The sequence below is a fragment of the Aythya marila genome, assembly GCF_965140915.1.
Source record: "Aythya marila genome assembly, chromosome: 11".
In the NCBI taxonomy this organism is placed as follows: Eukaryota; Metazoa; Chordata; class Aves; order Anseriformes; family Anatidae; genus Aythya; species Aythya marila.
In genome coordinates this window covers 2,975,636-2,999,373 of record NC_139052.1, presented here as the reverse complement: position 1 = coordinate 2,999,373, position 23,738 = coordinate 2,975,636, and the positions used below count along the sequence as shown (strand labels likewise).

The window sequence follows — 23,738 nt, the reverse complement described above, 5'->3', positions numbered from 1 at the left end:
TCCTTGTCAGTAGCAAAAAGGTATCCTTACATGCAAGATGGATTTCTGTCCTTTCATCTGCTTTCCACATGTGCTGTACACCGAAAAATATGAATTCCATACACTCATACAATGTTTTTCTAAGTCCTATGCTTATTTAATCCAGGCAACTGTAAATGTTTGACTATTAAAAGTAGTGCATACAGCAAAATCATATGATCATAGAGCTTTCTGCAGGTGTGGAAATCAACATTTCATTTTCAGAACCTACAGTGACAGAGTCTGCTTACAAAATGCTATTTCTAAACTACACAGTAACTAGGCGTTAAACTGCTTCTTTAAAGCAATCAAGAGCATGAAAACTCTTTTTGCAAGGAACAAGAGTAAATGAGCTAATTCTTATTAAGCTTACTCATGTAGGGGGACAATCAATAAAAGACAATAGAGAAATTAGAAGTGAATTATACAACAAAAAAATGTAAAATGAAAAACCATATGAAACTGACAATTTTCTCCTCTATTTCGGTTATATTAAGAAACAAGTCTCTAACTTAAGCAGTGAAAGCCTGACCAAATGTAATGATCAAACTGGGTCATTAAAATGAATAGAAGAAATCTCCAAGACAGTTCTGGAATAGCTTTGTTTTCTCTGTTTTCTATTTTTTTCTACAGAAAACCAATCTGAGAGAAAACCATTTCTTCTTATTCTTGGATTACAGCATTGAATGTAACAAAAAATTCTGCACTGAACAACACCTATAAAAGTACCTAAGAGTGTTGATTTCTATACTGTATTTCATTAATTTCAACTGCTTTTGATGGCAAATATTCTTTTCTTACTAGTTCTGAAAACTGCCATGATCTACACACCAAACATCTTAAAAATAATTGTGTCAAGGTATGAGCAACATTTTTTTAATTTATTTTTTAGATGAAAACTATTTTTGTTACTACTACTCACTAATGATTATGAGTATTTTTCTTAGTTGTTCTACAGCTTATTCTACAGTAGTCAAGATGTAAGATTCCTGCTTCTCGCTGGTGATGTACATTATTATTTGTGGCGCTTCATGTCCTAAATTCACTAATCAGTGGCCTATAAGTAAAAGTGAATTGACATGGCATAGCACAAATGAAAAGAAGGATGTATCTTCTTCTGAAGATGTGATGAAGATAAGATTTTGTAACAAATATTAGAAGCTGCCTCTGTGATGTCTCCTAGTTCTGATGTACATTAATTTTTTTCAGCAAAGAAGCCACCAAATACACATTTTCATAATTAGCTGTCACAATTGTGATGTCTTATGAAAGCTATGCAAGACTATTACAAGAATTATATGAATAACAACTTAGTTTTAGTGAATGTTTTTGTTGCTAATGCATTGCTGAATAAGTCTTTAAATCAGTAATCTAATCAAGAGAAAGAAAATTGCTTCAGATGATGCTAGTTTCTTTTTGATGAAAAATATAATTTGAATACAAATACCAATGTTTTACATTTAGAAGTCAGGAATAAAAGTTTACAGCACTTGTACTATTCTATTTTTGAAATGTAGAGATATAGGAGGATAAAGAATAGTATAGTACTCAGAAAATCCCACTGAGGCAGGAGCAGTAGTTTTAGCATAATGATATATAGTGTTGGTCAATATATGAAGCAAAAGTTGCTATAATTTTAGTTTCAAGAGTTTAGTTTCCAACCTTATGAGAAAACTGCAACTGAGCAAAGTTAAAACAATCCACCTGTGTGGTTTGCAAGCCAAGAGACTATACCATATTATACTATAATTTTATCTTAATGTCAAAAACTAGCTAATAAAACAAGTCAGCAATTATCTATCACAATATTTAATTGGTGGGGGGGAGGTTCATTTAACAACTAATCCTGCATAATGTCACCTATGCCATTCGCATGTTTTTACAGGCTGGAAAAAGTAAAAATACAACAGTTTGAGGTATGACAAACTATACAGAAACTACCTAAGCCACTAAGGAACTGGATAGTGCTCCTAAACTTGTCCAAGACTGCCTAGCAATAACTACAAATGTTATCATAACTATAGTTCCCACAACAATTTGTGAATAATAAGCCAATAAAGTACTGGAGGCTGGTGGGGCTGGGGGGAGGTATTTGAAAGCCATAGGAATCTAAGTGGATAAACTTCACAGTATCTCAATTTGTCTCTGTAACAAAAAATCCCTACAGCTAACAGTGATTATAATAGCACACCAAGAAGATAATATACCTTTTAAATAGTTATATAAATGACAGAAATTTTACCAACAGTTTTTACTTTTTTCCTCCTTCCAAATTAAATAATAAAAGGGTTTTCAAAATAGGAAGGAGATATATTCTTCAAAGGAAGGAGTCCCTAAAAACTTGATGCAAGATCTTTTGGAGACAATCAAAGTGTGCGAGTTTCAGCCACATTCATTCCCTTTCAGAAAATGGAAGATCTTTTTCCTCTTGGCATTTTAGATTTCAAATATTTGACTGATATTGTTACATGACTACCCATTTACTAAAATGAAAACATAAAATCAAACTGCAGCTCCAAGTATAATTTAATTTGCATGTAAAGATGTAAAAACTTTTGTCCTCCTGTAGACTTGTGGAACTTAACTGTTTCATTAATTTCTTTTGGTTTTAAATGACTTAAAAAAGCCTCTAATTTTTCTTATAAGAACAAACCTTAGAAAAACATTACGGAACTAATTTGCAGATATAAATAACAAAATTCACAGTCATATTAGTACTTACCCACTAAATGCCTGGATTGCATACAGCTTGGAAGCATCCAAAGAACTTCCACTTACTATCTGAGCCTTTGAAGGGAAAAAAAAAAGGGGGAAAAAAAAAAAAAAAAAAAAAAAAAGTACAGTTACTTGTAAGTTACAGTTACAAGTAAGTCTTGGACAAAGTTTAACTGCATCAAACATGTAACACCTAATATGAAAAATGCTTAGAAGGGTCAGCTCCAGGCCAAAGCTATTGTAACCATTGCTTTGGAATAAATTTTAGTAGCATTCAGTGAAAACCAGGGGAAGAATGCATGGGAAGGTGTAAGATATTGCTTCCCAAATATTGTAGCCCTTTAAGTCTTGTGTTTTATGCAATGTAGATGACCAAAAAAAAAAAAAAGGTATAATGTTTGACAGTAGCAGACCCCTGTGCTTGCAGTTATGATCCTGTTTATAAATGCAACACACTCAAAGGAGAACAAAAGAGTGAAAAGCTGGAAAAAATCATGCAAATTTCACAACCAAAATGAAGGAACAAAAGAGGTCAAATCACAAACAAACAACAACAAAATGCACAATGTATTTGTGACAATACATAATTTTAAACCTTTTCATCCACAGAACTGCTATCTGAAAGAGAATTGGGAAGAAGGGGAATATAGGTTAGACAAAACAACTTCGGAGAAAATACCTTAAGCTGTGAAAAAATGTTACTTTTTAAATCTGCTAATGCAGAAACAAAATGAGGAGCAGAAGCCAATTAACCCCTGTGCTTAAGTGTTTCATAGTAGCAGGATCACTGTCTTTACTTTTTAAAAAAGCGCACAGATGTTTTCAGTAGGTAAAAATCCATGATACTTATGCAAGACTGTATGGACACCACATAATTTATATATTCTATCCCCTCTCCACAGCATTATTTATTAATTTATTATGATTTTTTTCAATACCGATAACAAAATACTGGTGAAGTGTTCAAAAATAATGCTCCATTTTCAAAAAGGAGAATTTCTCCTAAAGGCTAAACTAAAGCAAAACAAAAACTTCCTGAATTCTAACTATTCTGCTCTAACAAAACTACTCATGCAATGACAGAAAATACCCTCAAAAAGTCAGTACCTACTATATAAGAATTACAATTATGCAAGTTTTATATAGGATATATATCATCATAAATTGTTTAATACAATTTGTGGTGCATTCACATTTACTATCAGACCAATAATATATTCTGACAGGAAAATATAGCCTTATTTTATTGTCTTGCCAATTTTAAAATACAAGTAAATTAATAATTGTTTTTATGTACACTATAGCATCAATAAAACTTTCTTCTGTTTGGATACTTTATAGTAGAGTGCATATAAAACTTCATTGTTTTAATTGTCACCTTACTGATCTTCTCTTTTTTTCCTCTCCAAACAGAGTACACAGTTCCTACAGGTCCTCTTTACAGTTCAGATCTTTTGAGATGTTTAGCGCTACCCTGCATTATATATATACACACATATATCATAATCATTTTTGGGTGTTAAACACGTGGCATTTTTTATATTTTAAACAAGCTAATTGCAAGAAAATATCGCATTAATATATATATAAGAAAAACAAAAACAAAACTATATCAACAAATTTAAAAGAGTATACCCTGTAGTATTGACAATCAAGTAGAATCAAAGGACATTGCTGTGCTATAAGCATTGGCTATTGTTGTGCCACTAATTTTAGAGCCTACTTACGTAATCAAAGATAGTACATGCACAAGAACAGATGGAATAGAACCTGGAGATGAGTTGTTTGAAACATGTTTTTACCAGTTAGATTATATCTGATTTTGTATTATTCAACAAAGTAAGAGTGGATCAGGGTACTAGGTATTGGCAACATGGCCACATCAAACTTGAACCTACAGAAAATCCAGCTATGCAGCGGACACTCCTCTTTGTGAGTCCACATAAATTGCCCTTTTCTTATTTTTGTCTACAAATCTTTTCTTTAAAATATGCTGTGAACAATCCATTTAGAAACAGTGTGCCTAAAAGAATGAACTAAGGTTTATTGTTCCAAAGAAAACTTATGAGTTATACAGAATACTAAACTAAAACTATTACTAGTAGCAAAATCTTCCATGATTGAGTAAAAATAGAATAAGTACATCTCTGCGCAATAAAAATATCTGCTTGCCATGAATCCATTCCTTCTGCAGTTTTCTCCTGAATATAAATGGGGACACTGTATTGTTTCTTAATTTTATTTTTTAGATTTTTTTTTTCTGTTGGGATGTAAATTATCTTAGCATTTTCTTGCTTCAAATCTTCTCCCCTTCCCTTCACAAATACTAGATTTTTTATTTTGCCTCAGAAATTAATCCTTGACTAAATTAAGTCATAGCCATATATATGTCAAATGACCCTTATTTGATTTAGTAGATTAGTAGAAATGAGTTTAGTCTCTACATTTGCATTTTTTTGCATATATTTGTGAAATTTGTCTAACAATATCAGATGTGATTAACTACTCTTTCTCCACGAGCTTATAGAGAACAGGTTAACAAACCATTGTCAACTTGATTTGGATAGCCAATAGATCCCACTCTCCAAAACTACTATAGTTTTTCATAAGCAGGGTGAGAACACAGTCTGGAATAAGTAGATGACTGTAAGCCTAGCCAGCCATGGAAGCAAAAGGGGATATGCAGTTATGGGATATGCTAAAGGAAATATGAAGAATAGTTAAAAATGAAGTGCCGGAACAAATCTGGACAGGTGAAAGAGAAGAAAGGAAAGATAGGATACACCAACAGGGCATTAAACTGGGGGACCAGCTACTGAAGTAATTCTTAAATTCATAAAGGGTAGAGTTCAAAAAGTGAAGAGAAATTTGGGGACGAAGGGAAGTTTTAAGCAGGAAAGCACTTGGAATACATTAAGTTTTACCATTATCTGTTCATGCAACCTGTAACTTCTGCCTAGAATGTCTAACTGTAACTAAATATTCATATTTAAAAACTCACAATAAATCTCAGTATTATGTATGTGAAAGGGAATTTTTGAATATTATACAGTTATCAGACATTTTGTTACCAGATGACTAAGGAATCACATGAATTATATGCTTAATTCAGTTGTTTTTTGTTCAGAAATTTATATTAAAAATAAAAAAAATGTTGAGACTTGCATTCCACATTAAATGGAATTTTGTATTTTGGAACATGAGATGGACATAAGAAATTTTCTTTACCTCTCCTGGGTTTCAGCCAGCTTCATCTAAATCCACTACACTTCATTTACTGGAACCTAATTTTGCTTTTTCCTAAAACTAGGAAGGAGAGTGACAATCAACAATTAGAAAGGGAAACAAGGCACTGCATTTTTGTTTTAACTTGTTTTATCTTTGCACTTGGTACTTAGAAAAAATTTGTTTTTCATTTTAAACACATTCCTATTTCCTTTCTCAATAGCAATTTTATAAAGCAGACAATTGGCACATATTTCCCCCAAACATACATATATATATATAGAATTTTTTGTTTTGTAAGAAATGACTACATCTTCAGAGACAAAATTAGTCTAAAAACGTCAGCATTTATTACTTTTTCTAAACACACTTTGAATGAAATAATCTGAACTAAGGAAGTATTCTTTGTGTGTCTGAGAGCACCAGATTGGGAAATTGTACAGTCACCAAGCAATTCACTTTGGTAGTCATTGGGCTGCCAGAATAGACAGCAACATTCTTTGATGTAGATAAGAAGTGAATTGTGATTATGTAAGAGACTACTGAATGTACTTTCATATCAGGGATTTAAGAGTAGACATCTCTGATTATACTGCTGAAAGACAATGATTTACTTAAAAGAACTTATATTCATATAACTCATTTTTGCAATTCATCCATTCTGTGGTGAACAAGAAATGTTAAAAAAAAAAAAATAGTTGTGAATGTACTAAGAACACTGTTATCACTGATTCAGTTAGCTAACATTTTTGGATGCTCATGATTTTATTTATTTTTTTTCAAATAGCTTGTCTCTTCTTAGATTATATTTTATGTGAAAAATCACTATATTCCCAAATAACAGTATAACCTGCTTGTTGTACCTCTGTACCATATTCAATTTTAGATAATTGGAAGGTGCTCTGCCAGTTTTATAGGGAAAATACAGGGAGTGATATTGCGCCATAATTGTTACTATTTCAGCCTGATGCACGCAATATACATACATACTCAATATACCTGGACGACAAGAGTAGGATGGTCATCTAGCTACTTACTATTGAAAACTATATTTACAAACGTCAAACACAAAAGGCAAAAGAAAAATCCTTTTATACTTCTGTTGGTCAGTCTGAGAGTTTCAAACTCAATAATAATTAACTAGGTAAATAAGGCAAAAAGAGAAAAGCTGTTTTAACTTAGCTATGCTTACTGTAGTGGTACAATGGACCTGCTGTCCATTTAAGTTTATCTAATTATAACAAGTTAATTAATTAATTAATGCAAAGAAGGAGAAAAGATGAAACATCACTAACGAAAGTAGGGAATACACGATAGTTAGTTATATCACATTTCTTCAAATAACGTCATTTTCTATGCAGTATTCCTAATAGCTGTTGATAGAACACAAATGCATTTAAGGAAGGAGAGGACAACCTTAGGGAATATTTAGCAAAATGTATTTTCAAGTGTTCTTGCTTAGCTAGAATATTTTTACAGCTCTCTACCAATCTTTACCACTTAATCTCTAACTCCTTTCTGCCTCTACACTTTCCTTTTTCTATCTATACCACTCCATATGCTTCCCACAAGCAGACACAAAGTTCTGAGTAAACAAGAAATTCAAAATAATCATAAGGTAAAATTATTAGTCTTTAAGGTTCCTGTTAATAAAAAGTTCCAGACATTGAAAGGCTGTATAACTTTTAACACACCCACTAAATCCTGGCTTCTGTTAAAAAATGTATCTGCTGCATTAAGTTAGACCTTGGATGGGGACTAACCATCCCAGATTTGCTTTCTTTCAGTCCCCTCAAATAAGACCACAAGTGATTTTCCATCCATATATCAGCATACCTGCTTTGAAGAAGGCTAAATAAAACTTCCAACAGGTGTTTCTGTTGCATAACTACTACTCAATCTTAGTCTGAAAACTAACAGATCTTGAAAAATCTGAACTTTACACTGTTACCAACTGTTTTCAAATTAACATGTGGTCTGTTTTTTCTGATTCTAAGCATTATGTCACCACCTTTAACTTATCATAATTAACGCGAATTCTTCATACAACATAATTAGATTCTGTACCTAAAATTCATAAAAGAAATTTCTAAATGATGCTGAAATGACGTCTTCCAACATGAAAGATAAAGTAGGCAAGGAAGATATAGAAGTGAATTGTAGAATGATTTGGGTTGAAAGGGACCTTAAAGATCTAGTTCCAACACACCTGATATGCACTGGGACACCTTTCACTAGATCAGGTTGCTCAAACTCCCATCCAACCTGACCTTGAACACTTCCTCAATAGGGCATCCACAACTTTTCTAGGAAACATTCCAGTATCTAACTACATTCATAATAAAGACTTTTTTCCTTATATCTGATCTAAATTTACTTTTTTTTTTTTTTTTTTTTTTTTTTTGATACCATTAGAAAATCAGAAATACAGCTAGACAATAGCCTCACTGGTAACCTTTAGAAATATTTATACAAAAGAGGTTTAGAAGACTTTTTTTTTTTTTTCATCAGTCATAGTGACCCTTCAAGCCTTTTGTCATTATTATATTTTTAGCATTTTTCTGAACAGCAGAACATCATCATAATACAATTTCTTTCATGACTGCAAAAATTTAGTTCACCCTCCTCCCAGTAGTACAAGAACTGGATTAAGGTAATAAAAAATCTAAACTATTCAGAATGATTATGAAGCTATTGTGAATACATAACCCTAAATTTCTACTCTTGTAAGTATGCATAATTGTATAACACCAAATCGGAAGAAGACAAAGTTCATTATTCTCTCAAAGTATAATTTTAATCTTTAATTCTACAAAACTCTTCCAAGAATGTCAAACTGACTGATAATTACATCATTCCTGAAAGGAAACCCTTTAGACATAATACTTGCTGGAATTAGATAAAAAATACAACTGTTCAATAGAAATAGCATGTGTAAAAGCAGCCAGTCAGTAGTGAATAGTCTAAGCTGGACAATTCTAATTAGTATGAAATTGCTAAGAAAGGGAAAAAAAAAAAAAAAAAAAAGAAAACCAAGTCCAAACAAAAGCACTTTAGATTGTCCAAAATAACAACACAAATTAAGACAAGCAAAAATAATAAATGCTGTACCCAGGAGCTGATATTATCCATAAAGAACAGAATATTACAGTATAGAGATGCCTAGATAATGTTGTGTTGCTGAAGCGTATTCCTGGAAGACATACTATGTAATGCCTGAAAGACAATATTAAAGCTAAGACATCAAAAGAGATGAGTGCTTGTTTGACAAAGAGAATGTCAAACTTGACTAAACCTTGGTTGACAGGAGAAATGGAAGAATTGCTGCTAGCGCTTTACTAGCAACGATGTAGAAAAATTACTAGTGGATACACAGAGAACCAAAAGAACCAAAGCAGGAGGTCAGCTTGGTGGAGATAAAAGCTGCAACTGTCTTTACTAACAAACTGGTTGGCAAATCTGAAAGAAGAAGACATGATTTAAAAACATCTCTGGTGCTTAGAAATTGAGTCCCATTAAACTTATAATAGTTCTTGTTTTCTGTTATCTTCCAACAGCTACTAGATACATCTACCTGCTTCTTAAATTTACCTCTGAAAGAATAAATCATTGGTATGATGTTAACTTTTCTAAATTTTTGGTGGTCTCAAACTAAAATCCACTTAAAGACTTGGCTTTCTTGACACTCTCGTACTTGTCACAGTGATGTTAGAGTAAAATGCAGAGTGCATTTTAAGCACACTATTCCAAATCCAAAACCCAGGGGAATGGTAAAACAAACTTTATCTATAAAGGATTTCACTGAGATGTGCAGCTTGTTTTGCAGTAGCAGCATAGACAGAGGTGACAGTAGGTCAGGGCAGGAAAAATATATGGCTTCTTGGGAAACAGATTGCTGGCATCTTGGGCAACAAAGACTATGCATGCAGTAGCAAATAGGAGCAGACCAGAAGGTCAAAGAAGTAGATGCTGAATACCAAAGTGTCCACATAACAAATGTTCTAGGGGCATTTAGTTCAGACTCATTCATCTTGGTATTGTGGGAAATGTTTGTTCTGGACCCACTGTTAAAAAAAATAAAATCCAAATCACACTCAGACCATCCAGTCAAACCAAATCTCCAATTGGAGATTTGCTTCCAAAGTGTAATCCTGTTGTAAAATAAAATGCTAATGGTGGCACACCTACAGATCATGTAATTATCCTACTGTTAAAGATGAAGAACTGTATGCACATCTATGTTTGAGAACAAAGTAGCAGAACATAAGGCCTGGGAAAGCCACATTCCATAGACTATGATGTTGTTCACAGCTGCTGTTGGTAGCTCTCCTGTGGAATTGCATTCACTTCCTAGCTAGGGTGCAAGAAACTATCTAGAATATTTTTAAGCTCTTTAAGTATGACTTTCAAAAGTTCAAAACCAGATGTACTGGAAAACTTTATGACTGATTTCAAGACTGGCATTAGTGGAAGAAAATGTGAGTCAATGTATAATAATCAATAGAATAAAATCCTGAGATTCACCACATTGTTTACTGAGATAAGAAAAACCTGATTTTCTTCTGTTGATATGGAAACTGGTTTAACTAGTATGATCGAAGGAAAAGACTTAAAATATTTCAAGGCTAATATGATTTTTGAAATTTCTTTTAAAATTACATTCTCTTATGTATACAAGATAAACGGATTAAAGATAAAATTGGTAGAAAACAACATACAGTTGTATTGTGATATTTGGGAGTAATTCCATCCAATTCATGAGGTAGAAACATCACGTGGGTTATTACACAATATCATATAGGTTAATTTTAGACAATATTCTCATTGGCAATTTGGTTGAACAGAATTTCATATAGCTTGCAGAAAACATTGAATTGGAATGGGTTGCAAGTATTTGAAAGGATGGAGTTAGAATTCAAAATATTCCTTACATACTATTGCACTGCTTTGGCACTAGTCCTGTGAAAAGTTAGGCTTAATTTAGAACAATGGTGATTTATGCCAAATATTAAGAAAACAGCAACTGCAGCTGTATGTTATAAATCACTAAAACAAGATATCCAGATGTGTTGTAGAGACTTCCAAAAAGTTAAAAGAATGTATGAAACAGACTTGACTCACAGAATGGATTAAAACTCCATTGTGTCTATCCTTCCACTCCTTCAGTTTACAGTTCAAAGAAATCAAGAACATGACACTGACAGAAATATGTGAGATATAAGTAGGTATAAAAAGTAGTTAGAAGCTTTTCAAATATACTTTTTGTTTTTGTTTTTCCCATGATCTGGAAACTCGATCTGCTATGTTTTAGCCAGAAAATATTTGAAATAGCCTTAATTTTTTTTATTATAAAAAAGACCAACATGGCAGCATATATTTCTCCCAATACATGAGAAAAATATCTACAATTTCCCATTATTTTTAACAAAAATAAATCATACAGCTAAACACTTCTGGCATTGCTCACTTTCATCTGGTCCATTTACTCTCCAATTATTCCTTCATACCTGCTGTGACAAAAAGTGCACAACACAAGGGAATGAACTGCTGTTGAATTGTAGTTGAACTGCCTTCTTTTCTTATGAACAGTTACTACTGTATGATTTCTATTGACAAGCCTATACATGAGGATCACAAGAATACACTGCCTATGGTAGTTTTTTAAAAAAAAAAAAAAAAAGAATAAAAAAAATGTTATATATTGCTCAGATCACTGTTAATAGCAAATTGCCTGAACATAAATAAGTGGTGTTGAAAATTCACACAGGGATGTCAACAACTACTGCAAACAACTAAACGTTTCTCTGCATACAGTGCACTATAAAAAAGATGGAAGAAAAATATCACAAGAAAAAGGTATGGATGTGAAAGTGTAAAATAGGAAACAGTGTTATGTACTCTTGTCTATAAAAAAAAAAAGTTAACATTATGTTATGATCATGTTTTATTTTTATTTGTATTTTCTAGGAATGATGAGTGCTGCAGCAAGAGCACAAAAGAACTATCACGTCTCTCTTCTCATTCCATCTTGGTAGATGTGCAGCTGATGGACAACAATTTCTTTGGTGAGGCTGCAATTGCATTGGTGATACTTTGACCCATTCAGTAGTTATGAATCTGCGATGGCACTGGTGAATCTTTTGCTGCTGTTTGGTCTCTGTGATCAAGAGAACTCAACTCTCAAAGACAAGAAGAATCAAAATCATGTTCTGCCACATCACATGTCCAAGATTCTGGTGTAACATAAAGAAGTCCAACTAGTTTCATAAGTCAACTGCAGAGAAGTTACCAGCTTATCAGTCAGCAGCATGCTATCTACTACTATTTGCTTAGTAGTTTCAGTGTTCAACCATCTTTTGTTTTTAATGTTTAACTTATACACCACACACTTCCATACACCATAGTATCAAGGACATTCGTGAACAGCTGTATCAGCAAAACAACTAGAAGACATGGACCTGAAAACCTGAAAAGCTTTCTCTTGATGTGGTTATTAATATGAAAATTAGTTTATTTTCAGCAGAATGTATAAGAATTTAACATAAGGCAAGTATAAGAGAAAAAAACACTCTTAAAAATGCTGTTTATTCACAATATAAAAGTGTAAGTGCCTGTATGTGTTTTCTTTTTTTTTTTTTTTTTTTCTCTAGAGATACATATTTATCAATAAACTCTGTCTTTATTTTCAGATTTACCAAAACTTCTGCTCATGCAAACCATCTTGAGAATACTCTCTACACATCAAGGAGGCACATACCACAGGTAACGAAGTTTCATCACTTTTGGCAATAATTTTACATCAGATGAAAGCGGAAAAGCTTCAGATTTTTTCTACTATTCCTAGGCACAAGGAGAAACAACCATGTAGGTGCTCTACTGATCACCTGGCTCATGTGCATAATGGGAAAATTTGTCCCATGAAAGTAGTTAGAATGACTCTTCAGCAGCAAAACAGAAAATCTCTTCATCTTTGCACTTTACTGTAATATTTTGCCTTCCCCAATAGATCAGAGACAGATTTGAGCATATTTTCTAACTTGTGTTTTCCAAGACATTACATTTTTCAAAATGCACATCTAGGTATTTTTCAACCAGTTGTTTTAACAAGATTTTTCTTATCCTGAAGCTGGTCTATAAAATGACGCAGTGATATTTTGCTTCTAAAATGTGGTGATTGACATACAATGTTTAAATATTTTAAACAAAATAAAAACTATTTCTTAATCTTGGTTATAAAATCTTAATTTGTGCTCATTTCCACAGCAGAATCAGAGTAAATAAGTCATTGGAAATGACATTTATCCTCAGGTTCTCTCAGCTCTAGAAAATTTATTTTAAATCTGTTCTCAAATACAAATATTCTAAAGTTGATAAAAATAATGTTAAATAGTTTTCTGTACTTGCAAGAATTAGGGTAGCAGACACTTCTTTGGTGAAAGAAGTTAGCAGTTCTAATGAATTACTTACATTTCCAAAAACAAACAAACAAAAAAAAAATTTAAAAATTTATCCTCTAAAAAGACTTTATTGAAGAAGAAAATTCAGATATTTATATTAAACTTTACTGATTGAGAATGTGTGTTTGTGTTTTTTGTTTGTTTGTTCTATGTGTTTTATTGATGGTAAAAGAACAGATACAGATATCCCAGAGAAAGTTAGCAAAACTAAGTGTAATTGCAACACATATTTTCCTGACATATTGCACACTGATTCAGTAGGGGTTATGACGCTAAGCTACATTTTTCAACCTCAGTTTGGTTACTATCCTTTATTTCAAAGAGATGCATTATTACAATCCAAAGATTTCAGTTAAACATAAAGCCTGAATTACAGAAGTAAAATTCGGTCTGCCATAAGAACACTATGATACTTTCTGAAAGAGATATTAAACAGGTTTTTAAAGAATAGATTCCATAACTTGCTATAAATCTTGTTTCCTCAGTGCAACTAATCTATTCAAATCAAAAGCAAGTGTAATAATTTCTTACCAAGCCTGTTTACATAATACATCTGTTCCACTGTCACCACCTTTTGAAGTGAGTGTGAAAGGGTATTTACACTGCTGAAAAGTCTCTGTAATCTACCAGCTTATATTGTTTACATATGAAGAGAACAACAGATTGTTATGTTGAAGTATGTTATGATGAATTATGTTATGTTGAGTTACATCCCCAAATACAGCTCTGTATACTTCATACTTTTGGTTACTTCTTTTTAGATCAACTATATCAGCCACAGACAACACAAAATCAGCCCTTATGCTAATTCAGTTTTTCATCATTCCAGGTAAAAGGAATAAATCTATTAGGCATATAGTAGAAAATAAAAACAAAACATTTTCTTTTCTTCACTAATTACTTTTTTTTAACATTTTGAGACAAAATAGAAAACCTGAGTTTGGTATTGCTATTAGCTTTTATTAATATTAACTGAAAATATTCCTGTGTGGGCTATTATTTCTTGATGATACAAAGACTACTTGCATTCATTCACGAAGATTTTTTTCCCACTTATTCTATGCCTGAAAGCTGAGAAGAGGATATATTAAAAAAAATAAATCACTGTTAATACACTGTTTAGTACAAAGTTGATGCTAAACTTGAAGGAAACTTGTAGTCATCTACAACTATGCTTTGTGCCTTCTAGAGGGGCTTCTCAGAGGACTACAATACAATCTATTACTTTTGTTGTGAAAACAGAAGACTAAGTAAAATGGGGAGAAACCACCATTACTGACAACCCTTTTTATACTGCGGTAAGAAAAAGATTGTCTCACATTAAGTTGTTCTTGCTAAGTTGGTAAATCAATGAATTAACAGCTTCTTTTGGCATAATACATTCTGATAAACAAAATCTATTATCATTAATTACTGTATTATTTTATATACCAAATCAAAATTCTGCCATCTCACTAGACAACCATCCCCTACCCAATCTACTCCAGCTTCCTAAGATATTTTTTTTCTATAAGAATAGCATACAAAAACTGCAAATAATTAGCTATATTTTAATCAGTCAACAGTCACCTCAAGCAGTCAAGAAATAAGACAGGTCTGTAGGAAAATTCTTCAATAATTAAAAAAAAAAAAAAAACACCTCATCTTTCAACAGGTTTCTATTTCCTTCCTTACAATCGCCACCAACAAATATGCAGTGCTGTGACCAAGGCAACTGTTTTATTTATTGTTTCCACCTGAATGGGTATAACATGACTAAACAATTGTAGATCAATTGATTTTCATCTGGAGCACAGCACTGATGTTTTCAAATCCAAATTTAAGATTCGTATTCATACAACAAAACTGGTACAATGCAATTAAGTATAGTTAGATATAGTTAACTGATAAATATATGTACCTACACAAATATATTAAAAATACATGATGGAGGTAAGATTCAAAAGAAACAAAAGACTGAGTACTTTGAGACAAGGCTAGACTATTTTCTAAAGCTAATACTATTTAAGAAAATAACCTGATGCGTACAGTTCCAGAAAACAGTTGCCAGAAAAAGGGGAGGGGGACTAGAAATGCTATCAAAGTAAGAAAGCATACCCTTGTTTCAAAACAGCATAGTGGGACTAGACAGAGTTTAAAATATATGTAAGTAATATATTGCTGAAAACTTTCCTTAATCTGGAACACAATGACCACACTGCAAGGGGAGTAAAGTAATGCATTACTGGTTGGTTTGGTTTCAAAAGTTAGCATCACATTTTCCTCCTTCACACTTATTAAAAAAAAAAAAAAAAAAAAAAAAAAGATGCTTTTACTGACTCTGAGAGTTCTGTTCTCCAGTCAGACACCACAAAATATAATACAAATCTCTTCCTATAGAACAAGAAGTAAAGCAACTTTCACCCATTGTTTAACACAGATCCCATACCTGGCCCCTGTAATCTGACTTGCCAGTGAGTGTGTGTATTCATAGAGTAAGATGAGTTCAGCTATCTTGAAACCATAGACAATCAAACGGGTTACTCTGTAGCAGAAACTCCAGACCAAAAGATTTTTCAGTCACCAAATGATCAGCAAAATCTTCATCAACAAGATCATTAAGCTACTGATTGTAAACTATCCTTCACAGATGGAAGTCTTTATTATCATTAGAAGCAACTCACAAGAGTGCATGCAACTCTGGAAGCTTACCCAGAGTGATAGTTTCATCAGGAGAGAAACTTATTTGCACCTGCAAAAGATAAGGAGAACAAGATGGGCATGGAATGAAAGAAGCCAATAGGGCAAAATCTAGAAAGAGAGAAAGTAACAAGTGAGGACTGGAACAATAAATAAGAGGGTAAAAGTTTTTCTTGCTTATGAAACAAACCACTGACTAAAATTTCTCTACTTTTTTCTATAAAAGCTCTATAAAAACTTTTTTTTTCTATAAAAACTCTTTCCATTAATATACATGAATCATTACAATGCCTCTATATCCTTACAGAATTTTAAATCCAAGGATTACTTGTATATTGGTCATATCTCCACTCATCCACATATTCTATCACTCTCAATCCAGTGTTTCTCCAAAAACCTGATGTAATCAGCAATCAGCCCATAGCATATTTTTTCTATCTAGCTAGAGAATAAGGTTATCCAACAAGACTCTTTCACACTGATGCATTATTTATGTACCAAAGATTCAAGAACTTTACTTAATGCATTACTAGAATGAAAACAGCAGCATTCGATACTTTTCTTTTGCACTAGATTGGAGAAACAACACTACTATATTATCTGGCCATATCTCTGGTTGGCCAGATTGCTTACTACTCTTTCCTGACTACATGGACAAATGAAACAATTCACTAAAAAATAGGTGATGCTCTGGTTATATAATTAAGATGAATTCAGGGAATTGATCTGCAGCAAGCACTGTTCCATACACAGATAATAAACCAGAAAATGACTATGAATCAAAGCAGTAAGTGTCAGAAAGCCTTTCATAAAGAGTAATATAACATCTAAATCAGCTGTTTGTCACTTTTCCTTAGAGGTATTATTGCTCCTGCAAATTACAAAGATATAATACCCCAAACTATTATTTGCTTAATTAATTTAGTATTCTCCAGACATGCATGAATCCACATGTAAAGAAAGGGGCCATAGTGTGAAAACTGAAAGGCTACAAAGTGTACAGTTTGTGTGTTTCATAAAACTTCCTTAAGATCTTGCAAAATGTTTTATATAACAAAACAAAATTTCTTTACAATTCAAGTAATAAACTAAAGTTAAACATGTTTTCTTCTAGAGGACAAACTGACATTAAGAGGTACTTCTTCAAAGACTTCATGCAAAGTGTTCCAAAAATGTATTATTATTATTATTTAAATCACAAAATAGTTGAGGTTGTAAGGGACCTCTGAAGGTCAACTTGTCTAATAAACCTGCTCAAAGAGATCACAAAAAATAGGTTGCCCAGGACCATGTCCAGAGGGCTTTTGAGATTTGATTTGTGGATCCCATCATTTGTGAATAGACAGTCTATAAGTTATCCTGCTCACTGAAGGAAGAATCAAGATTTTAATGTAATAATACTGCATGTCACTCAGCAGAAGGCAGAGTTCAAGTAATGTATTCTTTTAATAGATTACTACAATTATGAGAAATATTTTGAGTGTTTTAAACATTTTAGTTTAAAGACTTCTTAAGTGTTCTGCAGACATTAAAAAGTAAAATATCACATTCATCCACTGGACGTAATACATGAAAACTATGCTGTTAATAAGCATAGCCAAATATACTATAGGACCTGAAGGTACTTTTAACAAACCAGTGACTAATAAGGCAGAGTATCTATGTGGAACACATCTCCTTCTTCTTTGAGTGGAAAAAAAAAGTGTGAAGAGAAAACAGAACTGCTACTCAAAAATTAATGAATGCCATTGTCAGGATAATCTGAGAAGTACCGTTGTAGAAATTTGTATGTAAATTCCCTTTAACCTTTTAGTATACACCCTTCTCTATTTCATTGAAAATGAATGTGGATGTCCTAGTATGACACCATCTAACCATGAAAACAATTTATGACCCATAATCTACAACGCACTTTCATAAACTAGATTTTGGTTGGCTTATCTGTAATTATACTATAAGAAATGTGTTAGCAGTTCAGAAAAAAAAAGAATGTCTATAGACTAAAAGACTGAAAGATTTTTTTTTTAACTGCTGGATTAAAGGAATTAAAAAGGACTGATCACATGAGATGTAACTTCAAAATTTTCATTTTCTAGTTACAGTATGTTATCTGATCACATATACTAAGACATAGACTTCAAATATTTGAAGCAACATGCGCTAGCTTGCATTTTTCCTGTGTGCTTTCTTTCATTAGATCCTCAGACATTTATGTTCCTATTGTAGAACAGTGACTACATACAAAGGCTGTTCCCCCTACCCCACAATACCTCATAAAAATCATGAAAAATTATAGAAAATACTAGCTATTGTTAGCTGATTTTTCATATATACATCATCTAGTGTCTAACACAGCACTGTAGGAATGTATCTGCAAAACACAAATTTACAACCTAGTGTCATTATCTGAATACAAAAATAAAATTTAATACAGACTATCATATTAACAATTGTTTGTGGAACACACTTTCAATTTGACTATAAGTTTATTATAAAAGTGCTTTTCCATGTACAAAAGAAACCTTATAGTAGCTCAAGATTTGGACACTAATTACTGCTAATACATTCTTTGGCTAAAGGCACAATTCTTCATCTTTAAAATGAATGTATCTGATGATTATTTTTGCAATGTAGATAAAGAAAGCAAAGATTCAGTCAAGGTGACAATTACCATCTGCAAGGTGACAATTACCATCTGGCTAGCTATGGTAGTTATGTGATCCCAATTAAAAACACAAACAATGTTATTACTTTAAAATTACAGTGTAAATTAATATTGAAAATCACTATTTTTGTGTATTACTAGAGATTTTAAGATATATATATGATTGCCTGCTTTGAAGTCTGCTAATACAGGAGTCCTTTCTGCCCCCACCTCCTTATACATAGACGTTACCCCTTACACTACCTTCTTATTTCCCCTGCCCCATTTATTTATTTATTTATTGAGGACAGACCGTTCATTTAAAGGCTGATTGTCAGTACAACTAAGGACAGAATTTAAATCAGTTTAGACTTGCACTCTTACAAGTCTGTAATAAGTTATGGGGTGCATACAGGATGCAGAACACAGCTTATCAGGATGAATATAGAATCAATCATGCCTTGGAGACTGTTAAAGGAAACACTAGTATCTGAACATTCTGCATTGCTCATGTGATTACAAGTATACCAAGGAAACTAAGAATAACTCGCTGTTTAGTTCTTTAATAAGTGTTTAAGTCTTGCAAAATTTAATTTTCAAGTAATAAATTCAAAGCACTACTATTGCTTGTAAACTTCTATTTAGACATATCCAGAAAATTCCTTCAAAACACTTGTATAATTTTAGCTTTTTGATTTCCATGGGACTATTTCACCCTATGAACAAACCCAGAAACAGACAGACTTTCTGTCACCAAATTCAAAGGAAGCAGGAGCAGACAGAAAGTAAGGTATTGTTTCTGATCCTGAGAACAATGTTTTGCTTAAAAGACAATATTAAAAAATAAAATAAAATTACCTCCAGAAAGGATCTGCTCTTCCAAGTCATTCATTCGTTTCTTGTATGCTTTTAAAGCAGCTTCTTTGAATGATGGTCGTATTATTTTCTTCTTCGGAGTTTCAGTAAACATCTCTGGGACATTCTGATTTTCATCTTCCTTTACTTCTATATGAGCAGCCATGCCAGTTTCAACTTCCAATATCTCTTCACTGACTAAACTGTCAAACTGTCCATCATACTCCTCCTCTGGAAGTACTGCATAAGGAGTTCCACATGAAGACTGTCCCAGTTCATATTCTTGTACCTGCTCACTCGTTTCACTACTATTAGTTCTATTTTCTAGTTTAGCAAGGACTTGTTCCATTACTTCAACGTAGTCTGTTTCATTCTCACCGGGTGGTTCAATTAAGTCTTCCTCATACTCTGCTTTATAGTAATAAGGCTCAGCATAAACATCAGAATCAAGTGTTGTGCTTGATTCATTTGCAGTAGACTGAGATAAAGTCCTAAACCTTCCCATGAAAGATGATCCACTGTCTTCATACCCACTTAAACTTTGTGTACTTTTATTCCAAACTACTTCTAATGCTGACTTAGCACGTTGAAGTGTAGATCCAAATTTAGGAAAGCTGAAAGTCTTATCAGAAAGGTCTATGCTTAATCGGCTATGCCATGATTTAGGAGGTGCTTCTTCTGAGTCATCACTTGGTAGCTCACTCTGACTTCGGTACATCATAGGCAATCTGTTTTGATTCTGATAAGATGAGTTAGAATTTGTTTCCTGATAATCACCATACTGACCAGTCCACTGACTTTGTGATTCACTGTCAAGACCCGGACATGATGGAGAAGTTCCATCAAGGGTAAAATCATAGCTTTCAGTATCATACTGGAGATCAGAACTTTGACACTTTCCAAAATCTGTCTGTTGATCTGAAGGACTGCTCATGTCATACACAAAACCTTCCTGGGTGGATGAGTCTAGGCCCAAATCTGCCCCTTGTTCCAACTGATTCCAGTCTTTCCATGGTGAAAGATCATCATGTAAAGAAAGCTGAGAACCACTATAGTGGCTTCTGTCTCTAGATGCACACATTATTCCATTGTCCATTACTCCATTGTCAATGTTTTCTGTGTTCTCTACTTCATTTTGCTCTGAGTCCTGTTGGTTATCTTGGACAAAAGTCTGTTCCTGGGAACTGCCATACCAGTTGGCAGAATCTTCTTGCCTTCGCTGCCAAAGTTCTCGATCTGAGGAAGACAACAGTGAACTGCCATTTGTTCTGTTAAAATACTGATTTTCTGAAAAATCCTCAGAGTAGGACTGACACAGTTTTGAGAAATCGGACTCTGAGCGGCTAAGTTTTGGTGTTGCAAAGTCATTCTGCAAATGCCATAGAGGAGTCATGTCTGAATAATAGGTCTTTGGTTGCTTTTCCACATTGTCAAATTCCGCTGACTGATTATCATATTTTTTTCTGTTTGCAAAGGTATTATTATCACCAGTTCTATTAAGGTCTTTAGTATTTGGGGACTCAGCATTCCCCTTTGTCATGCCTGCTTTTATTTGAAGTGCTGATTTAGATAATTTTGCATAACTGTTCTTGTTTATATCTGATTCCAAGTCTTTATCACTGTCAGGTGACTCCCAATCATGCATTTTAGTTTTTGTCTCCATTGTTAAAAGCTTCATATCCATACTCTCATATGTCTGTGAAGAAGGCATTCCTTTTTCTTTTTTATCTTTTATGTCATGGGAAAAAACGTCTGTAGAAATTCCAATGCCACTTCCCTTAAGTTTATAAGACTTTTTTAAAATCAAGTCTCTCTGTTGTGATGACTCAAAGTAAACAAGAACAGGTCTTGGCTTTGCATTTGGACAGTCTCTTTGTTGCCCCAGTCTTTGGGCAAACTCAATTTTAATAGTGCTTTGTGCCTCTGAGAACCCCATTTTATCTATTAATATTTTGTAAACTATGTTTTCAGTTTTTTCAAGCCTTTCTTCAGGCACATTTAGAAACCTAAGACTTGCTTTGTTTCCCGGATGGCCTATCTGCTTAATGTAGTCATGTATGTCTCGAGTTTCTCTTCTGGACTGTACAAATCCAGTTCTCAATTGTTCAATTTCATTTTGTACTACTTCCACACTACTAGAAATTTCATCAATTGATTGTTTCAGGGCATTTACATGCCCTCTTAATTCAGAAAGTTCAGTTTCAATTTGACTTATTCCCTGAAGTTCTTTAAAGATCATTTCCATAACATCATGGGTTTGACTAATACAACCTGTTGAACTGAAACCGGGTTCAAGAGTATTTGATTTCTGGTGATGACCAGTTCTGTCTAGAGATTTACTTCTTAAACCCCATGTTTTCTTCCATGTACTTAGTTCTGAGTCTGATGAGACGCATTCTTGGCTCTTCTTCCATTTCCTTAGTTTTCGCAAAGCTCCCAGCTTCAGTGTGTGTAAAGTGCGTTCTCCATCAGAACTGCCATCAGATGGTGCAAGGCTACTTAAACTCTTTCTGTTGCGTCTCACAGGCATTGTGTATGATAAATACTTGTTTTTCTTGCTATTAGTTCTTACTTCACTTAATGATTCAGAATATGAACTATCATTTGAAGACAGATCTTGAACTATATCTTCATTGTTATCGTTTGTTACAAAAATTGGCTTTTGCAGTCCATTGGCAATAGCAACTCTGTAACTGAATGTTGGAGAAAGTGAAAATTCTCTGTTACTTTCCTCTTCTTCAGTTGATAAGTTGCGAGCAGATGGACACTTGGCAATCTTTTTAACAGTGCTTTTTAAAGCATTTGAAAATTTTGGATTCTTTGTTTGTCCAATCTGAGTTAAGTCTTGATCCTTTTTAGTCTGACAACTCTGTTTCCTTTTTGTACTATTTCCCAATTTCTTTGTAAACATTCCTTTGCAAATCTTATATATGTAAGATGAGATCAGGCTCTTTAGATGGGCAGAAACCATGGAGTGTAATTTATATTAACCTGTTTCCAGAAAACACAATTTTTGCTCCAGACAAATATTTGTATCTCCAAGAGGATCATCAGCCAGTATTTAATGAACAGAGACTCTAGATATGTAAACTAGTGATGTTCTGGTAGCATTTGACAGGAAAAAACAACCAACCAACCAGACAACAACAAAAATACAACTAAAAAGCCACATCTGCTTGTTAGAAACCAAATCCTGAAGGTCTTTTGTATGTCTTGTAAAATCTCACTCTCTTGCGCATGGCTTCTTGAAGTGTCTAAAAAGGAGGGAATGATGTTACTATTGCTGCCAACATTAGTACTGTTAAACACTGTTTATGTTAGTTGCGTTACAAGGGATGTATTTATTTATACTTTCCTTATACTTGTCCGGACGAAACTTTTTAAAATTATTGAAGCTGAAAGTAGTTCTGAACAAGTACTTTTACAAATAAAAGAATTAGATACATTTACAAACATTAACATTGTACAGTGATTCCCTGAAACTTGGTATTAAAGTTGTTTGCTTTCTTTCAGAGTAATGATAATTCAATTTAGATCCATACAATGTACAGTAGTAGGCAACAATTTTCAGGTTAACAAGTTGTTCCTAGCTAGTAAAATAGAAAGTACAAAGGTCTCTCTTGGTTTATCTTTTGTAACAAGGTGGAATTTGGTGCAAACTAGCATTGTATGAATGAATTACTGTTTTTTATTCTTATATGGGAGAATACACGACATATCTTGAGAAATAAATTTCTTGTCTTTATACCAGACTAATACATGCTATGGTAAGCCAGGACTTGAAGTGTGCATGCCTTCAAGGGTTTTGTTCTTTAAAAAAGTGAGGGGGAAAAAAGCAAACAGTAAATCCTTCTCCCCCCAAATCCTCCCTCCCCTCCACCCCCCAAAAAAACAAAACAAAACAAAACAAAACAAAACACACACACACACACAAAACACTACAGAAAATAAATAGATAATGATAAAGGCAAGTGATAAAACAATGTCACCCAAATTAAGTTTTACATTGTGCTGGACACAGGGAAAAAATACACATAACAGGTAAGAGAAATAAACATGATTTACAAGTCTTAGGAGAAAAGCAGATGGCATTACAACAGTAAAACAATTTCATCTAAAGAAATGTAAGAATAGATTCCAGGAGG

At 33.2% G+C, this 23,738-nt stretch overlaps 1 protein-coding gene across 1 annotated transcript in view; it reads right to left on the bottom strand.

The window, feature by feature from the left end:
- UNC13C (unc-13 homolog C) overlaps positions 1–22,761 on the bottom strand; it is a 156,078-nt gene extending 133,317 nt beyond the window's left edge. The window contains exons 1-3 of the mRNA XM_082769053.1: positions 19,597–22,761; positions 3,329–3,351; positions 2,741–2,805 (exon numbers count right to left, since the gene is read on the bottom strand). Of these exons, the coding sequence (XP_082625179.1) occupies positions 2,741–2,805; positions 3,329–3,351; positions 19,597–22,564 (3,056 nt within the window). The 5' untranslated portion in view covers positions 22,565–22,761. The remainder of the gene's footprint in view (positions 1–2,740; positions 2,806–3,328; positions 3,352–19,596) is intronic.
- Positions 22,762–23,738: the final 977 nt, after the last annotated feature.